General features: G+C 40.7%; 2 protein-coding genes across 4 annotated transcripts in view; one reads left to right on the top strand and one right to left on the bottom strand.

The window, feature by feature from the left end:
- LOC309499726 (GTPase IMAP family member 7-like) overlaps positions 1 to 26,707 on the top strand; it is a gene marked incomplete at its 5' end in the record, with an annotated part of 224,304 nt that overhangs the window by 174,341 nt on the left and 23,256 nt on the right. The window lies entirely within an intron of this gene.
- Positions 619 to 20,152, bottom strand: LOC309501607 (uncharacterized protein). Of its 3 annotated transcripts, none has more exons than XM_082173748.1 (4): positions 19,970 to 20,151; positions 17,775 to 17,890; positions 10,854 to 11,108; positions 619 to 6,737 (listed from the first exon to the last, which is right to left on the bottom strand). In XM_082173748.1, exons 3-4 carry the CDS (start codon positions 11,011 to 11,013, stop codon positions 5,782 to 5,784), a joined length of 1,116 nt encoding a protein of 371 aa, XP_082029874.1. In that variant the 5' UTR covers positions 11,014 to 11,108; positions 17,775 to 17,890; positions 19,970 to 20,151; the 3' UTR covers positions 619 to 5,781. The 3 variants fall into 3 exon arrangements, 2 of the variants coding, with proteins under 2 accessions (XP_082029874.1, XP_082029875.1); XR_014206956.1 differs by lacking the exon at positions 619 to 6,737 and adding an exon at positions 10,288 to 10,403 and having other exon boundaries at positions 19,970 to 20,152; XM_082173749.1 differs by lacking the exon at positions 17,775 to 17,890.

Genomic DNA, 26,707 nt, shown 5'->3' with positions numbered 1-26,707 from the left:
CCGAGATCGTCCAAAATGTCCGGGATTCGGCTTTTGCTTTCTGCAGTCGCCATTCATTGTTTACATGCACACCTTTTGTTTCAATCTAACTGAATTCATTCCGATTGGTGAATCTGAATGTAGTGTTTACATGAACGCTAAGACAAGTGATCGGTTGATGTGCGTTTTAACATTGCTAAAAAAAATCCCGCTCCTCTGTGAGAGATAAGAGACCAGTGCGTCTCACAGACAGTCTTTGACTGCAGCGCGTCCTGCTCATCGGTAATCACGCCACCAGCCTCGCGCCGTTCTCCCGCGCCCCTCAGCCTCGTCCTGCTCGCCACAGTAAACATAATGAATGGCGACTGTAGAACGCAAAAGCCGAATCCCGGACATTTTGGGCGATCGTGAAGTCCCGGGCAGACTCGTCACGGAGACTCACTAGTAGCCTAGCCTTGTTGTTTAACTGCGTGCTCTCTTACCGGTAGGCGTGGCTTGGGAGTGGCAGCGAAGCAAGTGCATTCTGGGAGTTGTTGTCTTTCATCCACATAAGCTAAAAAATAAAACATTCTTTCTGTCCCTCTGCATAGAGTACACTTGACTTCCGACCTGATCTGTGGAGAAGTATTTTTGGGAGTTTGTCCATTTTTGCCAGTGGATGGGGTTACTGTCTTCTTGGGTAACAATTTGGCTGGAGGTAGAGTCTGGTGAGAGGTGATCCCACCTCCTGAGGTAGTGCCTATTCCAGTCACTGAGAACTCCGATATTTTACATCAAAATTTTCCTGAAGTATTCACAGCTTGTGTTGTGACTCGTGCAAGTAGTCGTGAGAAGTAATTTGAGAAACAAGAAGTGTCAAAATATGTTGTGCCTGGTTCGTCCACCCTTTCACCTACAGTATTTCTCATAGGGAGTTGGTAGATGTGCAGCAGGAAGACCCTGAGTTGCAGAAGTTGTTTCATGCTGTTATTTCGCCTCAGGAGGTAAGAAGTGCTGTTAGTGGATGTTTTATCCAAGATGAGATGCTTCTAAGGAAGTACGTTCCCTGTAAAAAGGATTTACTGGAGGAGTGTATAATTCAAGTGGTGGTGCTGAAACAATTTCTAGACGTAGTATTATAACATGTACATGGTGAGGTTGCTAGACATTTAGGAGTAAAAAAGCCCTATGACCGAATTTTACAACAATTTTATTGGCCCCATTTGAAAAAAGACATTTCGTCTTTCATCAGAACGTGTCGCACTTGCCAGGTAACTGGGAAACCAAATCAGCTGTTGAAACCAGTGCCTTTGAGTCCCATAGCTGTTACAAGCAAACCGTTTGAGCACTTAATAATTGATTGCGTGGGACCATTGCCTCCATCTAAATCAGGGAGTGCATATCTGTTGACCGTGATGTGCCAGGCAACTCGCTATCCCGCAGCCTATGCCATCCGAAGAATTACCACCAAAGCAGTTGTGAAAGCTTTAACTCAGTTCATATCTATTTTTGGGATACCTAAAATTATTCAAAGTGATAACGGTACTAATTTTACGTCTCGTATGTTTGCTGAGGTTTTGAAGGTGCTTAAAGTGAAACACAATCAGTCGAGCGTATATCATCCTCAAAGTCAGGGTGCGATTGAACGGTTTCACCAGACTTTGAAGTCACTTTTGCGTGCTTACTGTGTGGAGTTAAACCATGACTGGGAGGAGGGTTTACCCTGGCTATTACTTGCTGCTAGGGAAGTACAGCAATACCCCTTTTCCACCAAGGCAGAGCTGGTGCTGGTTCGGAGCCAGAGCCTAGTTTCAAATCGGTTCTTTGTTTTTCCACCGCCAAAGCACCAGCTCCGAACCAGTAAAACTGGTTCTTAAGTAGCACCAAATCATTGCAGGGTCTAGAACGGAGCCATGAAAGAACCGCTTGCATCAGAGGCTGGGGGCGGGGTTACCGTGGCCAACAAGACTGAAGAGAAACTTGTGACCGCCATTTTTAAATAGCAGCTAGTCAAGCTAATAGCAGCTCGATTATAATATCCGTCTATGTAAGTTACGGCGAGCTGCACGAACGCATTGGATTCGCCGTGTTTGGATGCCGATTTATTTTCGCAAACCCATGAGCATCCATAGTAACGCAACGTCTATTATTGTTGATGCCTTGTTCGAGATGCATCGGAGCAGCGTGGACCGATCAGAGCTGCGGGAGTGTTTGGAGATCATACGACTCCTTGTGCTTTTTGATCGCTTTCGCAGTGCTTTGATTTCATGTGCTGGTCGTTCTGCGAGAAGCCGATGCATCTCAAACAAGTCTGGTGTGTTTGTGTTTGGCGCTGCCGCACTAGCGTTGCTGGGCAACATGATACGTATGCAGTGACGTAAGATATAGCTCTGTTGTGGCTCTCTGGCCGGTGGAAACGCAAACCGGTTCTTAGTAAGCTCGTCAGTCGAACCAACTCAGAACTGGCAATAGCTCTAGCTCTGAACCAGCACCCGGTTCTTGTTGGTGGAAAAGGGGTACAAGAGAGTTTGGGATTTAGCCCAAATGATTTAGTTTTCGGTCATCGTGTACGTGGACCTCTTTCTGTTTTGCGTGAGGGACTAGGTGAGGAGGATCCTCCGCAAAATTTGGTAGAGTATGTGAATGGTTTTCGTAGAAGTTTGTTTTTGCCTGGATTGAGTGCACAGAAAAATCTTGCTGTTGTGCAAGAGAAGATGAAGAATCACTTTGATAAGCATGCTGAAGTCGTGTTTTTACACCAGGTGATCAGGTGTTAATTTTGTTACCGTCTTCTGGGTCTCCTTTTTGTGCTAAGTTTACTGGGCCATACACTGTTCTTCGGAAACTGTCTGACGAAAATGATCAGGTTGCAACTCCAGATAGGTGAAAATCTAAGCAGTGTTTCCATGTAAATTTGCTTAAAGCTTATCATTCTCGAAATTCTGAAGTTCAACCTACCAAATCAGTTGCTCCTGTTGTCACTGCTTCTTTTGAGTCTTATCAACCTTTTGTTGAGGGAGGAGAAGATATGGTTAAGGAGGATATATTTGTTCCTGAAGATTGTGTTTTGCTAGCTCGATTAAAGAATTCAGAGACTCTTCAGAATTTAGATGCTCTGTTTTCACATTTGACAGAGGTTCAAAATGAAGACCTAACCCAGTTGTTAAGGGAGTTTCCTGGCTTGTTTTCAGATGTACCCACTCATACTCATCTGATACAGCATGATGTTGATGTGGGAGATGCGCAACCTATTCATCAATGTTTTATAGGGCTCCAGTCAGTAAGCGAAAAGCATTGGAATCTGAAATTCAATATTTGCTTGAGAACGGAATAGCTGTTCTGTCGTGCTCAAGTTGGGCTTCACCTTGCTTGTTAGTGAGGAAAGCAGATGCAACTTATAGATTTTGTACTGACTATCGCAAGCTAAACGCCATCACTAAGCCTGATGTTTTTCCACTTCCTCGAATGGAAGATTGTATAGATCAAGTGGGTACAGCTAATTTTGTGAGCAAGCTAGATCTTCTTAAGGGGTATTGGCAAGTGCCGTTAACTCCTAGAGCCAGAGAAGTAACCTACTTTATTACATTTTCTGGATTATAATTGTACTCTATTATGAGTTTTGGGCTACAAAATGCACCTGCCACCTTCCAGAGATTGATGAACCGAGTGGTATTTGGGCTGGAAGGGTGTGCAGTGTATTTGGATGATGTTATTGTTTTCAGTGATACCTGGGAACAACATTTAGTTCGCCTGCGAGCTCTTTTAACTCGGTTGACTGAGGCATGTCTTACAGTTAACTTGGCCAAGTGTGAGTTTGCCATGGCTACTGTAAGATATTTGGGGAAAGAGGTTGGCCAAGGTAAAGTGCGTCCAGTTCAGACCAAAGTTCTTGCCATTCAGCAGTTTCCTTCTCCGTCTACCAAGAAAGAACTCATGCGTTTTTTGGGGATGGTCAGTTATTACCGGGGTTTCTGTTAAATTTTTTCAACCGTGGTTTTTAAGACCTTAAGAACTCAGTGAAATTTGACTGGAGCGAAAATTGTCAGAGAGATTTTGAAAATGTTAAATTATTATTGACCACTGCTCCTGTTCTAGCTGCCCCGAGGCTGGATATGCCATTTAAACTACAGGTGGATTCCAGCCAGGTTGGTGCTGGAGCTGTCTTATTACAGACAGGGGAGAATGGTTTGGACTATCCCATAAGTTTCTTTTCTCGTAAGTTTAACACTTATCAGAAAAATTACTCCGTGATCAAGAAAGAGGCTTTATCGTTCATTTGGGCACTTTAGTTCTTTGATGTGTATGTGGGGGGAGGAATACCCGTAGAGGTGTTTTCTGATCATAATCCTCTAACATTTTTGCATGCTTTACAGTCGCAGAGTCAGCGCTTAATGCGTTGGATTCTCTTTTTACAGCCCTACAATCTAATTGTTAGACACATTAAAGGATCGGATAACGTAGTGGCAGATGCGTTGTCCCGTGTTCCTGATCTGATCAATTAAGTGCAATGGTTGTTTCTGTTTTTCTGTGCTCTCTTGTCGCCTTAATTTGCTTTCAGGATCCAGATTGCTGGTGGCAAGGTGGGGCAGTGTAGGAGAATGGAAATAATTGTGAAAATCATGGTTGTACTGTGATCAGAGGTGGTATAACAATGTGTATAGAAATCAGATTTTTGAGTTTATGGTGCTGGGTTTTTTTTTTTTTTATCCGATTTGTAACGGATCTCTTTTAAAGGGGTGTGTGTGACGGTTCCAGTGAGTAACTCGTTATTTCTGAGTTGCAGGTGATTGGCTGAAGGGAGTGGTTGCACACCTGAATGTAATCACGACGCTCTATAGAAGAGATGGGAGCGTGGGGCTGTTTTCGTTTGCTCTGTATCTTGGGTCTCGTGTCAAGAGGCTTTCGGAGAACTCATGAGATGTGAGGGATATGGGAGATCACCACCGCCTTTTGTTCCATCTCCTTTGGGATGGTTGTTGTTCTTGGAGGTTTCATGGACTGAGAATGGTTGGACTGTTGTCTTTCATAAATGCTACACCTTTGCACATATCTGCTGACACACTGATTACCATTTATACTGATCTTTAATGTTGTTCTGTCTCATACTGATAAATAAATTCACTTATTAATTGGCTGTGGTGTGTGGTGACTCCCTTATTTTGTTGCAATTCAGAAGAGATCGTAACATTATGTATAGGCAAGCAGACAAAATATGAACGTAATGCACACTTTGAGTTCATATTCTGCATACTTGCATATAAGGTGTACGTACTGAATTTGTTCTTAAATCACAGTCTTAAATGCATTAAAGTCACGCTAATCATTTTCTTTAACTGTTTTCTACAAGAGGAAAACGTGTGTATCCGCGTACATCATTATATATGATATTTTTAGTATCTTGAACTCTCCCACACTCAGATAAATGACACAGTGGGCATATAGCGCCCTCAGGTGACTTTTGATAATACTGGATAAATACCTTAGTTGCAGGTTTTTTTTTTTCTTTTTTTTGCCAATTACCTTATTTATATCATTTCACTCATTTGCAAAATGTATTTATAATATTATCTCTATATTTTAATGTTTTTAATAAATCAAGTAATGATTCATAAAAAGGAAAACTAAAACTTAAATACTTTAGTAAATGTATGGATACACTGTAAAACCCAACAAGTTAAGCTAACTCATTTCATTTGAGGACACCGATTACAATCAATTAAGTTTATAAAAAAAAACAATAGTTATGAGTACCCTGAACTTATTTTAATCGAGTCCACTAAAACAAGGATATTTCTTTATACACAATTAAACTTTACACTGCATTCAAATATGATCACATGTGTGCGGCTTCTCTCCAGTGTGGATCCTCTCATGTCTTTTCAGAGTTGCTGACAGAATGAATCTCTTGTCACAGTGTGAACACTTGTAAGGTTTTTCTCCAGAGTGGATCATCTCATGTGATTTCAGATGTGCTGACTGACTGAATCTCTTGTCACAGTGTGAACACTTGTAAGGTTTTTCTCCAGTGTGGATCCTCTCATGTGTTTTCAGAGATGATGACTGACTGAATCTCTTGTCACAGTGTGAACACTTGTAAGGTTTTTCTCCAGTGTGGATCCTCTGGTGCTGTTTTAAACATATCTCTGTAGTAAAAGTATTCTCACACTCCAAGCACATGTACTCTCTCACTCTCTCGCTGTCATGAGTTTTCTGATGTCTTTGTAAAGATTTCAGCAGTGAAAAACTCTTTCCACACACAGAACATATATGTGGCTTCTCCTTCGTATGGACTGTCAGGTGTGTCTTCAGGTTTGATGCTACAAGAAATGTTTTGCCACATTGATCACATGTGAACGGCTTCTCTCCGGTGTGGATCCTCATGTGATGCTCAAGATTTTGTTTGTATAGGAAACTCTTCCCACATTGAACACATGTAAACAGCTTCTCTCCAGTGTGAACTCTCATGTGACTCTTAAGATTATGTTTGGTTGTGTAACTCTTTCCACACTGAGTGCAGGTGAAAGATTTATTGGCTCTTATTTTCTTTGAAAATTTCTTTTTAGTCTTTGAGCGAATCAAAGGTTTTTCTCCAGGTTTGACATGATGTTTCTCCTCCACTTCACTCAGTTCTTCACTCTCCTCCGTCACTTCACTCAGTTCTTCACTCTCCTCCGTCACTTCACTCAGTTCTTCACTCTCCTCCTTCACTTCACTCAGTTCTTCACTCTCCTCCTTCACTTCACTCAGTTCTTCACTCTCCTCCTTCACTTTCATCAGGTCTGAAAAAAAAAAATAAAAAAAAAAAGTTTAATTGCATTTTCAGTACATCAAAATTCAAAGACAGAAATATGATTATAAGGTGAAAGGACATAAAGTGAGCCCTAAAATATTCCCATCATTTTGATGAGTTTTTATAAATTAATTATGCATGTCCCTGAAAATCTCCATGAATGAGGAACATGGATCGTCCAATTATTACTGTTAAAACATTATAGGCACAAATCCCATGTTTCTGTCAAGAGAACTATTACAAATATTTGATCAATGACACACTTATCTAATGTAATAAACACAATAAACATATACAACAGTGCCATAACGTTTTCAATTCAAGAACTGTTTTTCTTTTTAAGCTGAACTATTGTTTATTATAACAGATGACATCATAAACAGCAGGAGATTTAAAGGTGCTCTAAGACGTTCGAAGTATCGTCAAACAAAACGAAGGCTAGCTCTACCCTCCCTCCCCCTCATCCTGTCCCCTCCCCCAAAAATGTTTCAGCCTAAATAACATGACATCGCTTAGAGCACCTTTAATAGGCTATATTCAAAATAATGCACAGATCTATTTTGAAATGAACAATGTTTTGTACTGTATGTTTAATCCCGGCTTAAAGACATAACTGACTGAGTTTACATTAATTGTGCATCATGAAAGCATTTTTAAATGCAAGAACATTTAACCGCTTACACAGAGATGATCACTCTTCACAAAGAGTACGTTAGCATTTGAAATCGAAAACAGCCTTCTGTCATTGAGTTTCATATTTTTAATATATAATCGCACTGTATTCCCAACGACATAAATTATGCCTTTATAGAGCATTTTTAAAGGGATACTTCAGGATTTAGCATTAAGCTTTGTATTAGTAGAAAACCTGTAGTATTTTCAAATTACCATGCTTTCCACCCTCATATCCCCCTGAGACAAGAGATTTATGTATTTTTTGTCTGGAAAAAATCCTCTGATGACGCAAAAATCGTCATTTTGCGTCATCTGAGGATTTTCTGGCCAGAGGCAAAATACTACAGCCAGTAGATGGCGTTGTTCCGCATGTTTTCAGCCCGCCCATAGAGGGTGGGATCTCACTCACAGAATGTACACAGTGTCAGCCGTCTTTCTTTGGAAGCTAAGCTAGCAGGCTCTTGTTCTGTGGAGAAAGCTGAATTGTAGGAGAAAGCTGAGTAAGTAGGGGTTACCATCCTCCTTTTCCTGGACTTGTCCGGCGGGCGAGATCGTTCAAAATGTACGGGATTCAGCTTTTGCGTTCTGCGGTCGCCATTCATTGTTTACATGCACACCTTTTGTTTCAATCTAACTGAATTCATTCCGATTGGTGAGTCTGAATGTAGTGTTTACATGAACGCTAAACAAGTAATCGGTTGATGTGCGTTTTACCATTGCTAAGAAAATTCCCGCTCCTCCGTGAGAGATGCAAGACCCGGCGCGTCTCAGTAATGACGCCACCGGCCTCGCACCGTTCTCCCACGGCCGTCAGCCTCGTCCTGCTCGCCACAGTAAACATAATGAATGGCGACTGTAGAACGCAAAAGCCGAATCCCAGACATTTTGGGCGATCTCTAAATCCCTGGCAAACTCATCACGTAGGCTAGCCTAATAGCCTTGTTGTTTTCAACTGCGCTCTCTTACCGGTAGGCGTGGCCTCCTAGGGCAGCGAAGCAAGTGCATACTGGGAGTTGTTGTCTCTCATCCACATAAGCCAAAAATACATTTTCTGGCTTTTCTCAGTCTAGAAAGCTCCAAATTCAAAAATTTCTTCACATTTCTTCTACTTAAATGACCTATTTTAAATACACATTCATCTTTCCAGAGGTGAAGTATCCCTTTAAGGAAAATACCATCAGGGGTCAGGAACGGCTCGTGAAGGCTGGAGCGGCCGGTTTGTTGGACCGCTTCAGCTGAAGGCGCTTGTGAAGGCGCTGGCGGGGAAACGGACGGCCGCGGGCACCCCAGACCGTATTTGGTGGGGGATGAGCCGGGTCACTAGTAGGGAACTCAGCCCTATGAGCAGAACGTTCTCGGGTTGAGAAGGGGGAGGGTTGGAGTCTCTTGGCTCTCTAACCCTCCTAGGCATAAACTGCCTGAACGCGGCCGACTGAGATTTAGCGGCACAGATCTTCTCAACCACCGTGTTGACTGCCCCCCCTAAAAGACCAGAGTGGGAGATAAGGGCGTCCAGGAGAAAACTCTTATCCCTGTCTCGGATCTCCGTAAGATTCAACCAGAGGTGGCGCTCTGCGGCAACCGAGCCCACCATAGAGTGACCCACAGCCCGAGCAGTGTGTTTGGTGGCTCTTAGGGCCAGATCTGTGGCTTTGCGAAGCTCTTTGACAGCTTCGGGCGTCAGTCCATCTGCTTCATCCATGTCCTTCAAGACGTCCGCTTGGTAGGCTTGAAGGATGGCCATGGTATGCAGGGCCATGCCTGCCTGACCAGCCGCCATGTAAGACTTTCCAATAAGGGAGGAAGTAGTTCTACACGCCTTGGAAGGAAGGAGGGGATGCGACTTCCAGGATGGTGCAGACGACGGGGCAAGGTGGTTAGCCAGCGTGTCCTCGACCGCTGGAATAGCGTAATAACCCTGCTCCACAAAACCAACGAGGTTGGTGAAGTCAGCGGCTGCCGCATTAGTTAAGTGTGCGGAGAAAGGCTGCTTCCAGGATTTGGAGATCTCATGATGCAGATCACTGAAAAAGGGCAGCTTTCTTCGCTCTGGCCTAGAATTAGGGCCACTTAGGAACCTCTCGTCGAGTTTGGATGATTGAGACTCGCGGGGCTCATCAGGCTAGTCTATAGAGAGCTTCTCCGTAACGCGCGACAGCACGTCAATAAGCTCCGTGTAGGCCGGAGTAGGCCGCGTGTCCTGGCCGCTAGGCGGGATAACGTCATCAGTCAAAGCAGGCCCGAAATCCTCGGAGTCGGAAGCTGCAGTGTAAATAACGTCATCCAGACCGAAAGAAACCGAATCGCGGGCTCCCGGGCTGGGGCATAAATAATCATGCGCGAATTCGACAGCGCCACGTGTGTGCTCGGGAGAGGGAGGGAGAGAAAGGGCGAGGCCCGTCTGCTCGTACTCAATATCCTCAAGCTCAACATCCGAGCCCCAGGTCACGGATCCACGAGAGGCCTCAGCAGTCTCGGGAGCGCGACGGGGGGAAACGAATGACTCCTTCTCAAACACAGCGAGTCTACAGCGGAGGGTTTTGAGAAGGAGATTTGTCACAAAATGTACATTTTGATACAGCCTCACGCGCATGCGAAAAACCCATACATTAACACACTTACTGTGAGGGTCGTCGTTCCAAATAAAACGAACGCATGGCGGAGAGCAGCGTCGATAATCCATGACACTTCACTGTAAGGAGAACAGAGTTCCACTTATACCAGTCGCTGAAGTGTCGAGACGAAAGCTTTAGTTGAATTAGAAAATTTGGGCTCAGAAAAAAAAGAAACGAAGGGCAAGAAGTTACCGCTTCGTGAAGGCAGAGAAATCTGAGGAGAAGATGGCACGCGCGCGTTTATCATGTGGAGCCAGCTTTGCACGAGCGCCATCAGCCAATGAATTGGCGTGATTGTATAGGGCTTCAGGCAATCGGCACATCCAGAGGATATCCCACTGCGCTATCCGCAGCGTTGAGTGAACCTATGAAAGAGAACAACGCAACAGGAGCATGTTGGAGGCTTGATCTGAACATGTAACATCTCAGGTTTTGTATGCAAAAAGAATTATTGAGCTAGCCATTTGGTTTCAGTTTCTATCGGCTCTTAAACAGAGACACGCAAACGGGAGCGTCGGTCTTAAAGGATTAACACTGGGGATTTAAAAATGTTTGGTAACATGGTTGCAAAGAAACGTGATCCAGTTATAAATGTAAAATAAAACAGCTAAAATATTTAGTTGGACCTGATGTTGACAATAAATATAACAATTTCTCAAACCTCCCTTTACTGACCATTTGTTTTAAAAAACAACAAAAAAAACAAGTTCTTCTATTTCATAGTTTACCTGTTTGTCTAAATGTGATGAAGTGCTTGAATCTTTCTAACATGAATGTTCTTCAGCATCATGAATGAATGAAGAATAAACACCAACCTCTTTGTTCTTCAGGATCTTCAGTGTGTTTCATTCTGCAGGGTTCTGGATCACTCATGTTCTCACTTTCCTCTTTAATAAACTCAGTCTTTACAGATATCAGCTCTTCCTGATGCATTGTGCTCATCTTCACTTGTAGCTGATGGGAATATTCCAGCATTTATTGGAGAATTGCAGTGGGAGGAGCTTCACTGACCATGTGACTGATGTGGGAGGAGCTTCACTGATGATGTGATTGCTGTGGGAGGAGCTGATCTGCAAAAATCAAAGTTATCAGTTACTGAGTTTGTTTTAATACTAAATTACACATCTAAGCATTTATGTCTGTATCTCTTAGGGCTGCACGATTAATCGTATTTTAATCGCGATAACAATATCTGTCTCCCACGATTAATTAACCATAATCGTCGCGATATCTCACAAAACAAACATTGTAGGGTTGCAGTGTTCGTTTTCCTTATGGGTTTAACTTGCGAGTGTACGGATGATCAACTGCGTCACATGTCTCACGTGACAGTGTTTAGATTTCAAGCGCTCTCTCATGGTGTAGCAGAAGTTGGCGTCAAGCGATAAGCTTATAGTCATTCAGCTGAAATAAAAATAATGACAGAACAACAAGATGAAGGTGAAGAAGTGCGTTCGTTAGTTTCTCAAAAAGGGGTCATACTCCATTGTTTGGAAGTAGGGCTGTCACGACGTTAGAATTTTCACACCACGGTTATTGTGGCCAAAAGATTTCACGATATCGATATATCGCAATATCTCTAGAATGGGGGAGGGGGGAGGGGGGAGGGGGGGGGGGGGGTGGGTAGTTATCAGTCAAATACATTTTTACTTTGTTTATATAGTTTTTCTTTTTTACACAACAAACATAATCAAACAAACTCAATCTATGGCAAATTTTTGTGAAGGAAGACAAGCATGTGAAGTTTAGGCCTATCTGGTTTCAAACTGAAGTGAAACACTGTCTGAATGTTTCCTGAAGAACTGAAAAGCTCTTAAACCTGTTGTTGCGCCGGCGCCAATAAAGTCATGCAGATAGCAGATTTGAACAAAAAAGATCAAGTGCAAATACAAATACAAAAATAAGATGAGTAAAGAAATGTTATATATGATCACAGAAACCCCCTGTTAACAGGTTAATGTCACGTTTCCCAATCCATGACTAGTAAAATAATCGCAATTTACTCTCTGTAAAATGGTGTAATCCGCAGGGTGATGGACACGGAGATGGGTAAAAAGGTTGGTGGCTACACATTCTGCAGATTGGGTTTAAGGGGGTCACACACTGGACGAGAAGCGCCGCGACATGTGTAGGACAACTCGAGGTATCGCACACCAGACGCGCACTTTCTCAGTTTATGGCCAGCAATATTCTTATGTTTAAGGACATTATGAAATTAAGATAATGTCTGTACTATGTTATGATTGTACTGTACAATTAAATACAATAGTTGCTGAGTCTGCGATCTGAACACTTTACCTCAGAGCATCCGTTAACATCCGTTAATGAATTGAGAATCTCACCTGAAAATCCGATAACATCAGCAAATTTCATTCAAGCAGCTGATTTCTGTGAATGAATGTAAAACTAAATGTATGTTGCAGCACAAGGTGAAGTCATTAACGATGATTTGAGACAAATATAATTTGCGCTATGTGTCGAGGCCGGATTTTGAGCCGTTGCTGGGTGCTGTGGACAGATGCCGAATTGCACCGCCGGTGTGTGTACACTCATAGAGAATAATGTGTTCGAATTTTAAAGACGTGCGCTTCTCGTCCCGTGTGTGACCCCCTTTAAGGAGATTTTTTCTTTGAAGCCGAAGAACACCCATACTGGCGAGCTTACTTTTTTTTATATTTCACTGTAGTTGCGCGGGCACGGGCGAGCGCTGCGTCGTCTTTTTATTTGATAGGTGTCCACGGGTGCAATACTGCCACCTGAGAGGTCAGCCAGGTACTGGCGCTGGAGTATTTATGTGTCATGTTATCATAAGAGTCCTGTTAATTTTAAACATTGTGGTTATCGCCAATACCGGTATATTGTCACACTCTAAATTAACACAATGTCGATATTTCATGCTTTGAATATCACGATTATCGTCAACACCGGTATATTGTGACACCCCTATTTGGAAGTATTTCGGGTTCAGTGAAAGGTTTTGGAAAATAATCTAATTGCGATTTAGTTTTACCAATCTTGCGATTGCAATTTAATATGCGATTATTTTTTAAGCTCTTTATCTTTTCTATTATTCAACAAAAACAAGCAATAAATCATTGTAAAATAGGGAAGGGAATCTTTAGGCACCTCATGAGCCGATCAAATTTTTTTCTTGAATTGATCTTATTAATAAAACTTAAAATATTTAATTACATAATTATAAGTAGGCCTACTTATAATATTACACATTAAAAAACCAAATTAATACAATTACATGTTAATAATTTTAACAAATATAGCTTCAAAACAAATAACAAAGAGGGGAAAAAATATTACAAGCAATAAACAAAGAGTGCTTTCAGTATTTAAGAGTAGGCTGTCTGAACGTTTTCATTTCTTTTGAAATTATAAGATGTGGTTTGTCCTGTCTGTTTAATAACTTAATATATAACTGGGGTGGTGGTGGCGCAATGGATAAGACACATGCCTTTGGTGTGAGAGACCCGGGTTCGAATCCACTGTGAGACACCAATGTGTCCCTGAGCAAGACACTTAACCCCTAGTTGCTCCAGAGGCGTGCGACCTCTGACATATATAGCAATTGTAAGTCGCTTTGTATAAAAGCGTCAGCTAAATGAATAAATGTAAATGTAAATGTAAAATGTATAACTGACTGTGTCACATTAATTTCGTGTCATAAAAGCATTTTGAGATGCAAGTACATTTAACCACGTAGACGGAGTCGCTCACAGCCGCATTCTCAAACGCTCTTCGAAAAGCACGCGTGAGTATTTGAAAGCAGCTTCTGTCGGTGATTTTCATATTTTTATATATAAACCAACTGCATTCCAAGACATATGATGCCTTCGTAGAGCATTTATAAGTAAAATACCGGTGGGCGAGACCGCGCACTACAAAAGTAACATCACGCAGACCGCGCGTCTCTCATATCTTGTGCAATGAAGCCCGCGAATGTCCTTGTAATTCGCTTCAAGTTTTCTGAACTTTATTAAAGATTATTTCTCGTAAGGTTCGAGTGGTGTCGTGTGTGTGTGTGTGTGTGTGTGTGTGTGTGTGTGTGTGTGTGTGTGTGTGTGTGTGTGTGTGTGTGTGTGTGTGTGTGTGTGTGTGTGTGTGCACGAGAGACAGAGGAATTAGAAGCTAAAAACAGAATACGGTTGTTTATAAAGCACACGCATCATCACGTATCTGTGTTTAAAACTAAGCTCAGACATAAATCTGAAATTATCTTAATCGATACAGAATTGTTGGAGAGAATTTATAACACAATATCACATAAATTAAGCATAAACTGTTATTTCATGTAGCCAGGCCTATATTCGTAGCGTGCCAAGTTGATGCCCCAGACTGGTTTACTCTCGCGTGTCACGTGACCAGACTGTAATCGCAGCTTTGCGGTATTAAAAAAAAAAAAAAAATTTTTTAATTATTCGCATTTCATCATATCGCGATATTATCGCAAATGCAATTAATCGTTCAGCCCTATACGAGTCCTATGCAAACTGTGCTCCTGTGCCGTACAGACGTCGCAAGGTAACACAACAAACCTCCTCAACCACCTTAGAAGCCACCATAAAGTACAATATCAAGAATTTCAAAGGTTGAAGGCACAAAAAGCTGCAACCACAAAAAATCCCCAGCCTTCTACAACACAGACAACAATAACGAGGGCATTGCTCAACGCAATACCATATTCACCTTGCAGCAAAGACACACGGAAATAACAGAGGCGATCACGTTTCATTTAGCCAAGGATATGTGTCCAATAAACACCGTAAGCAATGAAGGGTTTAAAAAAAATTATTGCCACACTTGACAAAAGATACAGCATACCCTCACGCAACTCTTTTTCTAACGTTGCTCTGCCTGGGCTGTATGCGAAACGCCTACTAGAAATAGAGAGAGAAATTCTAGGTGCTGAATATTTTGCTGCCCCAACCGACTGAGCTTGAATGTTCATTTTATTGACAGCGAGTTTGAGATGAAAAGCAAGCTTTTGCAAACTTTGTTTTTCCCACAAGACCATACAGCGGAATCCATTGCAACGGGCCTCAAAGAAGCGATTTCTGCATGGGGGTTTGCTTGAGGAAAGACTCGTCTGCATTACAACGGACAACGCAGCTAATGATTAGGGCAGCATCTCTGAATAACTGGACGAGACTACATTGCTTTGGACATAGACTTCATTTAGCTATTGGTAAGTTGTTTTAACATTTTCCATTAATATTATAGTCTAACTATTTCACTCAATTTAAAGATACGACACCTTGCGTCATACAGTATATTCAGCATATTCTGCCAAATACAGTGCAATCACAGAGATTTAAAAGTTTAAGATTAAGCCAGCGATATTTGGCTGGTCGTACAATACTATATATGAACGTATGTGCACCCAGCAGAATTTAGAAAAAAAGCAGTTTACTCATAAATAGTCTCATGTAGGTACATAATTTGTTAAACATTTTAAAAAAATTGTCACATTAAAATGATGTTCTATTTGTTAGCATTAAAATGCATTAGGTTTCATGAGCTAATGATAAGTAATAAATCTGGATCAGTGTTCATAATTCAAAAAGTCATGTTTTCACAATGCATTAAGATTAACAAATATTAATCGTGTTAAAATACCAAAGATTTATTTCTGTTTAAAAGTTTTGCAATAAGCAAACAAGAAATTGTCAATGTACTTATAGTTAAACAACCAAAAATATTTTAAAATAACACATTTGGGCCTTTTACTATTTTTACTTGTAGACTTCATATGCTTTTGGCTTGACAATAAAAGCATATTTTTTGTGGACAAAAAAAACGCCCACAAAACCTCGCACAATACAACTTTAACATCATAGGATGTCCTGTTACTTTATCCTCTACAGTAAAAGACCTGGGTGTTATACTCGATTGCAACCTGTCTTTTGAAAATCATATTTCTTATGTTACAAAAACAGCCTTTTTCCACCTTAGAAACATTGCTAAGCTACGTAATATGCTATCAGTTTCTGATGCAGAAAAGTTAGTTCATGCATTCATGACCTCGAGACTGGATTACTGTAATGCTTTATTAGCTGGTTGTCCTGCATCCTCAATAAACAAGCTACAGTTAGTCCAAAATGCCGCCGCTAGAGTTCTTACGATATCAAGAAAATATGATCATATAACACCGATTTTATCATCACTGCATTGGTTACCTATAAAGTTCCGTATTAATTACAAGGTATTGCTACTGACTTATAAAGCCCTAAACGGCTTAGCTCCAGTCTATTTAACGGATCTTCTATCGCCCTATAATCCATCGCGCTCTTTGAGATCACTAAATTCAAGGCTTTTGGTCATACCTAGGATATCCAGAACCACCAAAGGAGGGAGAGCATTTTCACATTTGGCTCCAAAACTCTGGAATAGTCTTCCTGATACTGTTCGTTGCTCAGACTCGCTCTCCCAGTTTAAAACTAGATTAAAGTCGCATCTCTTCAGCCAGGCATTCATATAATCCTACAGTTCAAACTACAATCCGGCCTCTATCCAATGCCAGAGGAGAACTGGCCCCCGACTGAGCCTGGGTTCTCCCAAGGTTTTTTTTTCTCCATTAAGGCACCTGATGGAGTTTTAGGACACCATTAGGTCACTTGATGGAGTTTTTCGGTTCCTTGCCACTGTTGCCTTTGGCTTGCTCAGTTGGGGATATTTTGGGGATATTTAATTTAATTTTATCAATCAATAAATTCCTCTTGAAACAAACTTTGTTGTATTATTTTAATTTAATACTGTGAAGCTGCTTTGATGCAATCTGTATTGTGAAAAGCGCTATACAAATAAACTTGACTTGACTTGACTTGACAATGTTTTTCTGACAATTGTTTTTCTGCAGAGAATGCTGTGAAGGATCCAAGAATTGACCGGGCTGTGGGCCTCTGTAAAACGCTGGTGAGCACCTTTTCCTACAGTAAGAGGGAGTTTTTAGCAGGACAAAAGGAGCTAAAGCTCCCAGAGCACTCACTGAAAACTGAGTGTACCACTAGGTGGGGATCATGTCAGGCCACGATAGAGAGAGTCATTGAGCAGCAGAAGGCCATTGCTCATGTCCTGTCCTCTGACAAGAAGTTGTGGCACCTTATCCCAACATGGCAGGACATGGACGTGCTAGAGGTGATCAACAAATCCCTGAAGCCTCTAGTTGAGCTTACAGATGCACTCCGTCTGCTGAGAAGTACGTCAGCGTGTCATTTGAAAGGTAAATAAAAAATATAGTGACCCACAAATCCAGGCTCGGTTGGACATGGCATCGACTATAGATCCACGTTTTAAGATGAGTTACACCGCTGAAGACAACAAAACATCAATACAGGCCAGACTGTGAAATCAGAGATGAAGACTGAGGCAGTGACGGTAATAAAAAAACAAGTGCTGCACTGTGATCTATACAATGATTTGAGACTCCTAAATTTGTTTCTATTGTCTGTTTTTATGTGTATGATGCCTTCCCCAGAAGCACCAGAAAAAAACACTGAGGAGGATGCTGAAGCTGGATGCGCTCCGAAGAGAAATATGACGTTAGGAAGCTACTTTAAGACAAGCCTTGCCACCTAACAACCAGGAACTATGTGTAGCTTGTGAGCTGCAGACTTACTTAGAGTCATGCAACCTGGATAGTGAAGGGGACCCACTAAAATGGTGGAAGGAAAATGAAAAGGTCTACCCAAGGCTTTCAAAAGTGGCAAAGAAATACTTGTGCATACCAGCCACAAGTTGTCCTTCAGAGAGAGCTTTTAGTGTCAGGGGGAATGTTGTTACTTGCTTGCGGTCCTCCCTAAAGCCAGATCATGTTGACGGACTTGTGTTTCTAGCCAAACACCTGTAACATGTTTGCACAAATATGTAAGCCTATCATAGGATAGGGAAAAAAATGAATAATACGTTTTTCACATTGTAGTTTTATTCAAATTTTATTCTATTTCCATTTGGCATGTAAAAGAGGCCCAGTTTTATTTTTACCTGAGTTAAACATTTTCAGTTTCAATACAGTGACTTGCAGTATTTATGTTCTGTTTATAATGTGTGTTTTTTTTTTGTTTTTTTTTTGGCCGTAAAAAGCAATAAACATACTGAAGTGAAATAAAAGTTCTTAACTAACATAATAATCGTGAGTAAAATTTTGTGCAAAATAATGGTGATTATAATTTTTCTTGTTATCGTGCAGCCCTAGTATCTCTATTTAGATACCAACAATTACCCTCAGTCTGCTGACACCAATGAAATGAGCTTTAAGTGTCAATTTACAGGAGATCTGAAGACATCAGCATAATAAATGAGGTGAAACCAGGAACTATTGTCATGAAATAAAGTGTGTTTTCAGCAGATCTGTTAATATTGATGAGCCTCAGACTATCAACACTCATTCAACAAGCCATTCAGGATCATCATCAGCAGATCATCTCACTTTATTCTGAGTGTCTGCCGTTAGAAACACATTATTTGAGTCAGGATATAGCCTATGATAAAAGCCTATTATCACTGCTCTATTGAAAGATGACACTGTTATTTCTCTCAATATGACATGAGTAAAACATCAATAATACAAAGACAAACACTAATGTCACTCATCTTCAAACACTACAGCAACATAACTATGAACTGAAACATGGTTTGATTTTATGATAACTACTGACAATCATCATCATTTATCAAGCGACGATAATACTTTTTGTGCGCAAAAAAATAAAAATAAAAATAAATAAGCAGTGCTTCTGTGTTGTACGTCAAACGCGTCACACACATGACCAGCGTTGGCCAATAATGAGCCTACGTTCTGACGTACAACCCAGAAGCGCTGCGCTATTACACTACGTGAACTCACTCAGAAGAACATCAAGAGTTGAAGAAAGTCATTCTTTTTTTTTTCTTTTTTTTTTTCACACATAAAGTATTCTCGTCGCTTGATAAACTTATGATTGAGCCACTGTAGTCACTTGGACTATTTTAAACATAGTCTTAACTAACTTTCTGGGCCGGCAAGTTTCAATTACAGAGAAGCCTATGAAGGAGTGAGACAGCTCTCAGATCTCATCAAAAATATCTTAATTTGTGTCTTACGGGGTTGGAACAACAGGAGGGTGAGTAATTACTGACAGAATTTTCATTTTTGGGTGAACTAACCTTTTAATTGTTCAGTTGAGGTTTATTTGTGAACTTTATTACTCAAGTCTCTTATTTCACTACACTGTGGCTGCACTTGGTGTTTTTAATGGACTACTTAGATTGAGTATAAGTTACTGTTGCACTTTCATATTTAAAAACTGAAATGCATTTTATTTAACAAAATAGTTTCTGGAATATTATTCATATATAGTTTTTATATTCCTAGATGTATTTGTTGCACTGTTTCTTATACAGTTATATTGTACAAATAAAATACCCTTTTCAGTTTAGTGTTAGATTTGTGGCTGTGGCTAAATAATATATTACTGTCAAATGTATGTCAGATAGGCTAATACAAATACTCTAGTTTATCTGTTTGTATTAATGTGAAGAGGTTATGTCTACGACATACAATAATTCTATCATTATTTTACTACAGGAACGTTACATTAAACATGGTTCTGTGTAAACATTTTCTTTACTGTGGTAAACCATGGTTAGTCTCGTAATGTGCTCATAGTTCTGACTACATTTATTTTGTAGTGTGTGTGTGTGTGTGTGTGTGTGTGTGTGTGTGTGTGTGTGTGTGTAAGAGAGAGTGATGATAAAATAATCCCTTCGAGGATTGTAATATGAGTTAGAACGATTGTATGAACTTGTTTGCCTGTTTTAACCATAGACAGTATATAAACGGTTTTAACATAAACAGTAGCATTAGCATTTGCAGTAACTTAGCATTTACAAATAACAGCGTAACGTTATATAAAAAGAATGAGACATCTACAAAAAAACATACCTCTCTGAAACGTCCTGTAACAGCCGTTCGTGCGCAAGTTCTACTCGATTCCTCTCCACTAATATTCTCTAAGTCTGATTCAGGCTGAAATTGACAAGGCAATATTGACGCCTGTGTTTTCAATACACCGGAGCACATGCAACTGCTGTTATGGTAACGGACGTGATGTTTCCGGACAGCGTGAACTAGGCGGTTAGCGAATCACAACACACTGGGCCAAGCTGACCAATCAGAGCCCGTTGTGTATTTCTTATAACCAGATTGTTTTGCGAGGAGGGAGGGATACAGCTGTGTATAATAAAGGTAAATTATATGAAAAAGAATGCGTTTTTTTTTAATGAAGCATGAACACATGTTAGACTACACCACATAGCCTAAACACATTAAGCCTTAAAAAAAAGCTGATCAACCCTTTAACAGAGATGCTGAAAACACTATATTTTGTAAGTCTTTAAGGCTTACAGTGCTAATTTGAACCAATAATAGGATTAAAAAGCAGAAGGAGAATGAGCATTTAGTTACCAAGGTTCAAATCATACCTATCTCAGCCTTTCTCAAACTTTTTTCAGTCAGGGCACCTTTCAAAAGTGCATAAAATCTCAAGGCACCCCAGTGTAAAATATAATTTAAAAACACTGCATAACCCAAATGTAAATGCAAATTTTATATATATATTTATCTAAAATGAATTTACAATTTTATTAATCCGATCATATTCTAATATTCTGGCTGACCCGCCAGCGTGAGTTTTTCAAGGTGACCGTTATTTAGAATGTGTCACTTTATGGTTTCCATGGTGACGCGTCATTGCTTGTCACGTGACACACCGCAGCAACAACAGAGATGAATGAATGATGATCTGCTTTTATGTCATTTTTCCTTTTTTATTCAAAATATTCACAAATTTGTTAGATATGGCATGAAATATCTGATATTCCGATTGTCAAATATATGCAAGTGGAAGTGTTTTGTTTTTTGAACACAATTATAACAATATTAAGTAAACAGCATGTTTATTGCTTGGAAGTAGCTCGATCCGGTTTAGCAATTATCATGTCGTCCTATGTTATTTAGCATGTTTGGGCGAATCGGTGGGCGGTGTCGGTACAGGATCCGTTCCACCTAACGATCGCGTTAGTTGAGCTGTACGCGTGATGGGCGCCGCCATGTTAGTTTGTGCCGCAGACGCAGTTCAGAGAATCGGATCTGTTGGATTTACAACAAGTGAATTCATCCACTTCTCCCGAAATACATAAAAGTAAGTGGCAGGTGAACTGGGAGAAGAATAGAGTAAACTTTAAAGTTACTTACACAATGTGTATCTGATATGAATAAAACTAATTATAATGGAAAGGATTATTATTGCCTCTTCCTTTGACATCAGTGTGTATTTTACAAACTCTAAATGTATTGTTTTTTTTTAGTACTTATGTCTGAAACCTAAAACAAACATTATGTGGATGAAAACACTGAAAAGTTGTGATATATGACCGCTGAGCGCGCCTGTCTCTGGCTCAGCGTCAGCCAACGCGCGAAAGCACATTTGAATTTAGCAGTTGATCACGTCATGCACTGACCGTTCTAATCACACCGGTGCTCCAGGGACCAGCCTAGACTGATCACACCGGTGTGAGCGTACGTGCGAAAGGGTTAAAAAGAAGAAGAATGTATTTATGTAAATTCAAATATATTTATATATGAAATGTCCGATTTTTTTTTTTTTTTTTTAGCCTACGTAATTTTTTGGCGGCACCCCTGACACAGTCAGGGGGCACCCCAGTGTGCCGCGGCACCCACTTTGAGAAAGGCTGACCTATCTGACCGCTACCATTTTGTCTATTTAAATGGAGAAAAATCGATCATAACTCCAGTAAACTATGGAGTGCCGCAGGGATCTGTGTTAGGCCCTCTGTTATTCTCAATATATATGATGCCACTTGGAAATATTATAAGGAAACATGGAATTAGTTTCCATTGTTATGCTGATGACACTCAAATATATATTTCATCACGGCCGGATGAAAACGCTAAATTATCCAAATTGACAAGAGTGTGTTAAAGATATAAAAGATTGGATGATGCGTAATTTTCTTTTATTAAATCCAGACAAGACAGAGGTAATACTTATCGGTTCAAAAAAACGCCCACAAAACCCAGACATCCCAAGTCTCCCGGAAGTTCCAGGAGTCTCCCGCATATTGATAGCGGCTCCCTGATGCCCGCAAATCAGTTAAAATCTCCCGGAAGCAAGAGCGCGCAAGCGTAGCGCGCGCACGGCAGAGAGAGGGAGCGAGAGACCTTGCGTGTGTGTGCTAGTGTGCCTCGGGATTTTATCTCTACTCTCGACCCGAATTCATCAACTCTCCCCGAATTTAATCAGAAACTCTGGAATAGTCTTCCTGATACTTTTCGTTGCTCAGACTCGCTCTCCCAGTTTAAAAATAGATTAAAGTCGCATCTCTTCAGCCAGGCATTCATATAATATTTTTAATCTTACAGTTCAAACTACAATCCGGCCTCTAGTTCATAAATGCCAGAGGAGAACTGGCCCCCGACTGAGCCTGGGTTCTCCCAAGGTTTTTTTTTCTCCATTAGGTCACCTGATGGAGTTTTAGGACACCATTAGGTCACTTGATGGAGTTTTTCAGTTCCTTGCCACTGTTGCCTTTGGCTTGCTCAGTTGGGGATATTTTGGGGATATTTAATTTAATTTTATCAATCAATAAATTCCACTAGAAACAAACCTTGTTGTATTATTTTAATTTTAATATGAGATTTTGGTTAAGTGTTCACGGAAGAGATGAGTTTTCAGTTGTCTTTTGAATGTTGTCAGGGATTCTGCATTACGGATGAGGGTGGGAAGATCATTTCACCTGCATGGAACCGTGAATGAGAGTGTTCTAGAGAGTGATTTTGTGGCTCTCTGTGATGGTGTCACAAACAGTCGCTCTTTGACTGAGTGTAGGCTTCTGGCCTCGTAGGAGACTTGTAGGAGCGAGTGAAAGTAGGAAGGAGCTGAGCCTGTGGTAGATATGTAAACAAGTGTCAATGCCTTGAACTTGATACGAGCAGCGAGTGGTAGCCAGTGCAGAGAGATGACGTGGGCCCTTTTGGGATCGTTGAAGACAAGATGAGCTGCAGCATTCTTAGTCATTTGTAGAGGTTCAGCTGCACATGATGGAAGTCCAGCCAGAAGAGCATTTTATCGTAATCAAGCCTAGAAATAACCAGGGCCTGGACGAGAAGTTGTGTTGCATGCTCAGTTAGGAAAGGCCTAATCTCCCTGATCAGTAGTTGTCGTCCGATTCCTAGATTTAGTCCTATGGTGACCTCAGAGGTTGTGGAAAGGTGTCTTTGTTGTTGCATATCTATGCTCCTATACAGGACCTGCATAGAACATCCAATACACACACAGAAGCACTAAGGAATCGCAGTTTCTCAAAGGTTGAAGAGGGCCTGAGCATGAAAGAGGTACAATTCTGTAAATCAGGTGAAGTCACGTATAGTTGGACCCCTGTAACCTTAACTCGTCAGCTAGAAACATATAGACAACACATGTTGAGGTTTACATCAGAATGTACCCTAAAACAGCTGGTTAACACTCACAGTAAACATATGATTAAAAGTATATTTGAATTACTCATTGAATATAGAAATCATTTATGTAGAAATGCTTATCCTTGATTATTAATCACTCATTACATAATGTAAAGCACTTTGAATTGCCATTGTGTATGAAATGTGCTATATAAATAAACTTGCCTTGCCTTGCCTATACATTGAAGCAGCAGTGGATTCAATCCAACCACTTCAAAGGGTACTGTTGGTAGTGGAAACGGTGGCCGGATCAGGGTTTACCGTCCTGCTTCGTACTGTACTGTACAGTCCCGTACCGCTTGGTGGAAACGAGCCATAAATATAAATAGCCTGTCTTGTTGGCAAATGCTATTTACACTAACGCTACCCACAGATGTCTGACTGGACCACACAATATTCAAAAATACATGTGTAAATTCAGTATCTACAGTGGCGTAGGCTGTAGGGAGTGTGGTGTGAGGGGAAGTACCTTTTGCCAAACTTGCTTGTCTCCGTTTTCTCATCACATATCAGATTGGAAAGGCATTTATTTTCAATACAAAAGAAGAACATATTTGAAAAGTTTTAATATTTTTAAAAAGAAATTAAGTCCCTTCTTTTCCATTGTTTTTCTATGTAAATATGCACTAGATTGACGTGTATAACTGTTGCGCTCGCTTCTTTTGCAGCATCTCCCAAATGGCATGACATTTTAAAAACACGTCACTCAATAAGGTAAAATTTTAAAAAAACATCTCAATACCTTTTTTCAAGTTTTTCTGAAATTCCACTGCCCATATAGCCTGGGAAAACCCAGACAACTTCCAGCAAATTTAGATTTGCTCTGCAAGTTAGTCTGGCAAAGAGCTCATTCAAGCCCATTTCTAATCCGTCGAAATCGCGGCACCAATTAGAAACGTTGAAGCGGGCTTTACACGATGACGATCACTCTGATTGGTTTTAGAGCGACGTCCATTGGTGAAGCACATCAACTTTTAAATGCATTATTATATTCAAATTGCAAGCACATGAGGACAGTCTCCATGAAAGACCCACTGGCCGATGAACGTGTTACTACATTTCTCTCTGAAACGGTAGGAAATTAAATTAGATTTAATAGAGGATTTTAACTGAATATGATTGACAGGGCAGTTTAAGTATGCATGTGACAGATCCATCCAATAAAGATAACGAAGTAGTATGTCCCAAAGCTTGCCTACTTTTTTGCTACACATTCAAAAGGAAATACCTTTTCTTCACAAAAAAAGTACATACTTTAAGGGCGTTGTGTAACTTGGGACGCAGCATGGCTTTACACGATGACGATCGCTCTGATTGGTGACGCCCCTTTGGAAAATTTGTTATTAATGAAGCTTTGCCAGACCATAACTCAGTTACTACTGAGAATGGTCTGGTTTTAACCAGGCTACTGCCCATATCTTGCGTTTTTCATTTACATTTATGCATTTGGCAGACGCTTTTATCCAAAGCGACTTACATTGCATTTCAAGGTACACATTTACATTCTTATCAGTTCTTGCTTTCTCAAGTGCCAATGCTCTACTGTTTGAGCTATAGGAAAGCCACAGGGAAAGCCAAGTTTAGTTTGCTTGTAGAGAGAGCCGGCACTGTTCTAGAAACATTATTATCCAAATTATTTTGCTTTTTAGAATGCACATCAGCTTTCCTTTCTCTTATGACTGTATTCACCTTTAAATGTGTTTAATAATTGTTGATTTTCAATGTACTGAACTGAGAGTATGAAGGTAATAGGATGCCATAAAGAATCGCATGCACAGGGTAAGATTTGTGAAAGTGTATAAGTTTGCAAGCGTAAATTAAATATGCAGAGAAGATCACACCACACACAACAGTCGCCAGAACACATCTTTATCTTTATTTGGCTCAGGAACGCTCTCATTGCCGAAATGGTACTTTTAATGCACACATGTACATGTTAAATAAATAAATAAATAAATAAATAAATGGGGATCTGAATAAATCTGGCGACTGGATTTTTTATTGAACAATCATTGTTTATAATCAACAATTAGTAATTTTTTTTTACTAATTGTTTATTGTATAACATTTTTGTATAATTTATTGTATAATACATTATACATTACATTATATTATTGTATAATACAAATTTATTGTATACAAAAAAAGTTTATTAGTAACAATCATTTATCAATCAGATAAGAGTAAATTGAGAAATTTTAACCTCCTCACTTGCAAAACGTCTCGGGTTACAACTGTAACCCTTGTTCCTTGAGAAAAGGAATGAGAACTGCGTTGCATGACACTTTGGGGGAACGCCCCTCAGTGTAGCGATTCTGAAGCATGAATGAAACCAAGCCAATCTTGATTGGTGTTGCATCATGACGTAACGTGTGACGGCATATGCGGAAGCTACAAAAGGACGCCGGCGCTCACAGGCAGGGGAAGGCGTGGCGAAGGGACGTAGTTCTCGTTCCCTCTCTCATGGAACAAGGGTTACAGTCGTAACCCGAGATGTTCCCTTTCGAGGGATCTCAAACTGCGTCGAATGACACTTTGGGGGAACGAGTACCCAATATGCCACAACGAGCCCTGCTTGTCCGAGTGTGAAGCTGCGCACAGGCACACTTAGGACAAGAGCACAAGGGTGCCAGGCATAGATGGAATGTCCAGGCTATAAAATCTAATAAAACTGTGAGGGGTGGCCCATTCTGCTGCATTGCAGACTTCTTGGATCGGGGCCCCTAAGGAGAGGTTAGAGGACACCATGCCTCTGTTTGAATGAGCCCTCACGGCCAAAGGGGAAGGCAAACTGCACACCTGGTAGGCCATAGATATAGCTTGAATGATCCAGTTAATGATGGTCTGCTTGGAGGCGGGAAGCCCTTTCTCGGGCGACCCAAAACACACTAGCAACTGGTCTGACTTCCTCCATGAAGAGGACCTCTGAATATATACTTTGAGCGCTCTGACAGGGCAGAGCAGATGAAGTCTCTCCTCATCCGCCATCACGTGACGTGGAGGATGAAAAGCCTGCAGGACTGTAGGCCGTGCCACATTGGATGGCACCTTAGGCAAATATCCCGGCCTGGGATGTATGATGGCTTTAATGTCACCTGGAGCAAACTCCAGGCAACCATGAGATGTAGAGAGCACCTGAAG

Source organism: Leuciscus leuciscus (genome assembly GCF_965113295.1).
Source record: "Leuciscus leuciscus genome assembly, chromosome: 1".
NCBI lineage: Eukaryota > Metazoa > Chordata > Actinopteri > Cypriniformes > Leuciscidae > Leuciscus > Leuciscus leuciscus.
The sequence above is the reverse complement of the archived record's forward strand: the minus strand, read 5'-3'. Positions and strand labels throughout refer to the sequence as shown.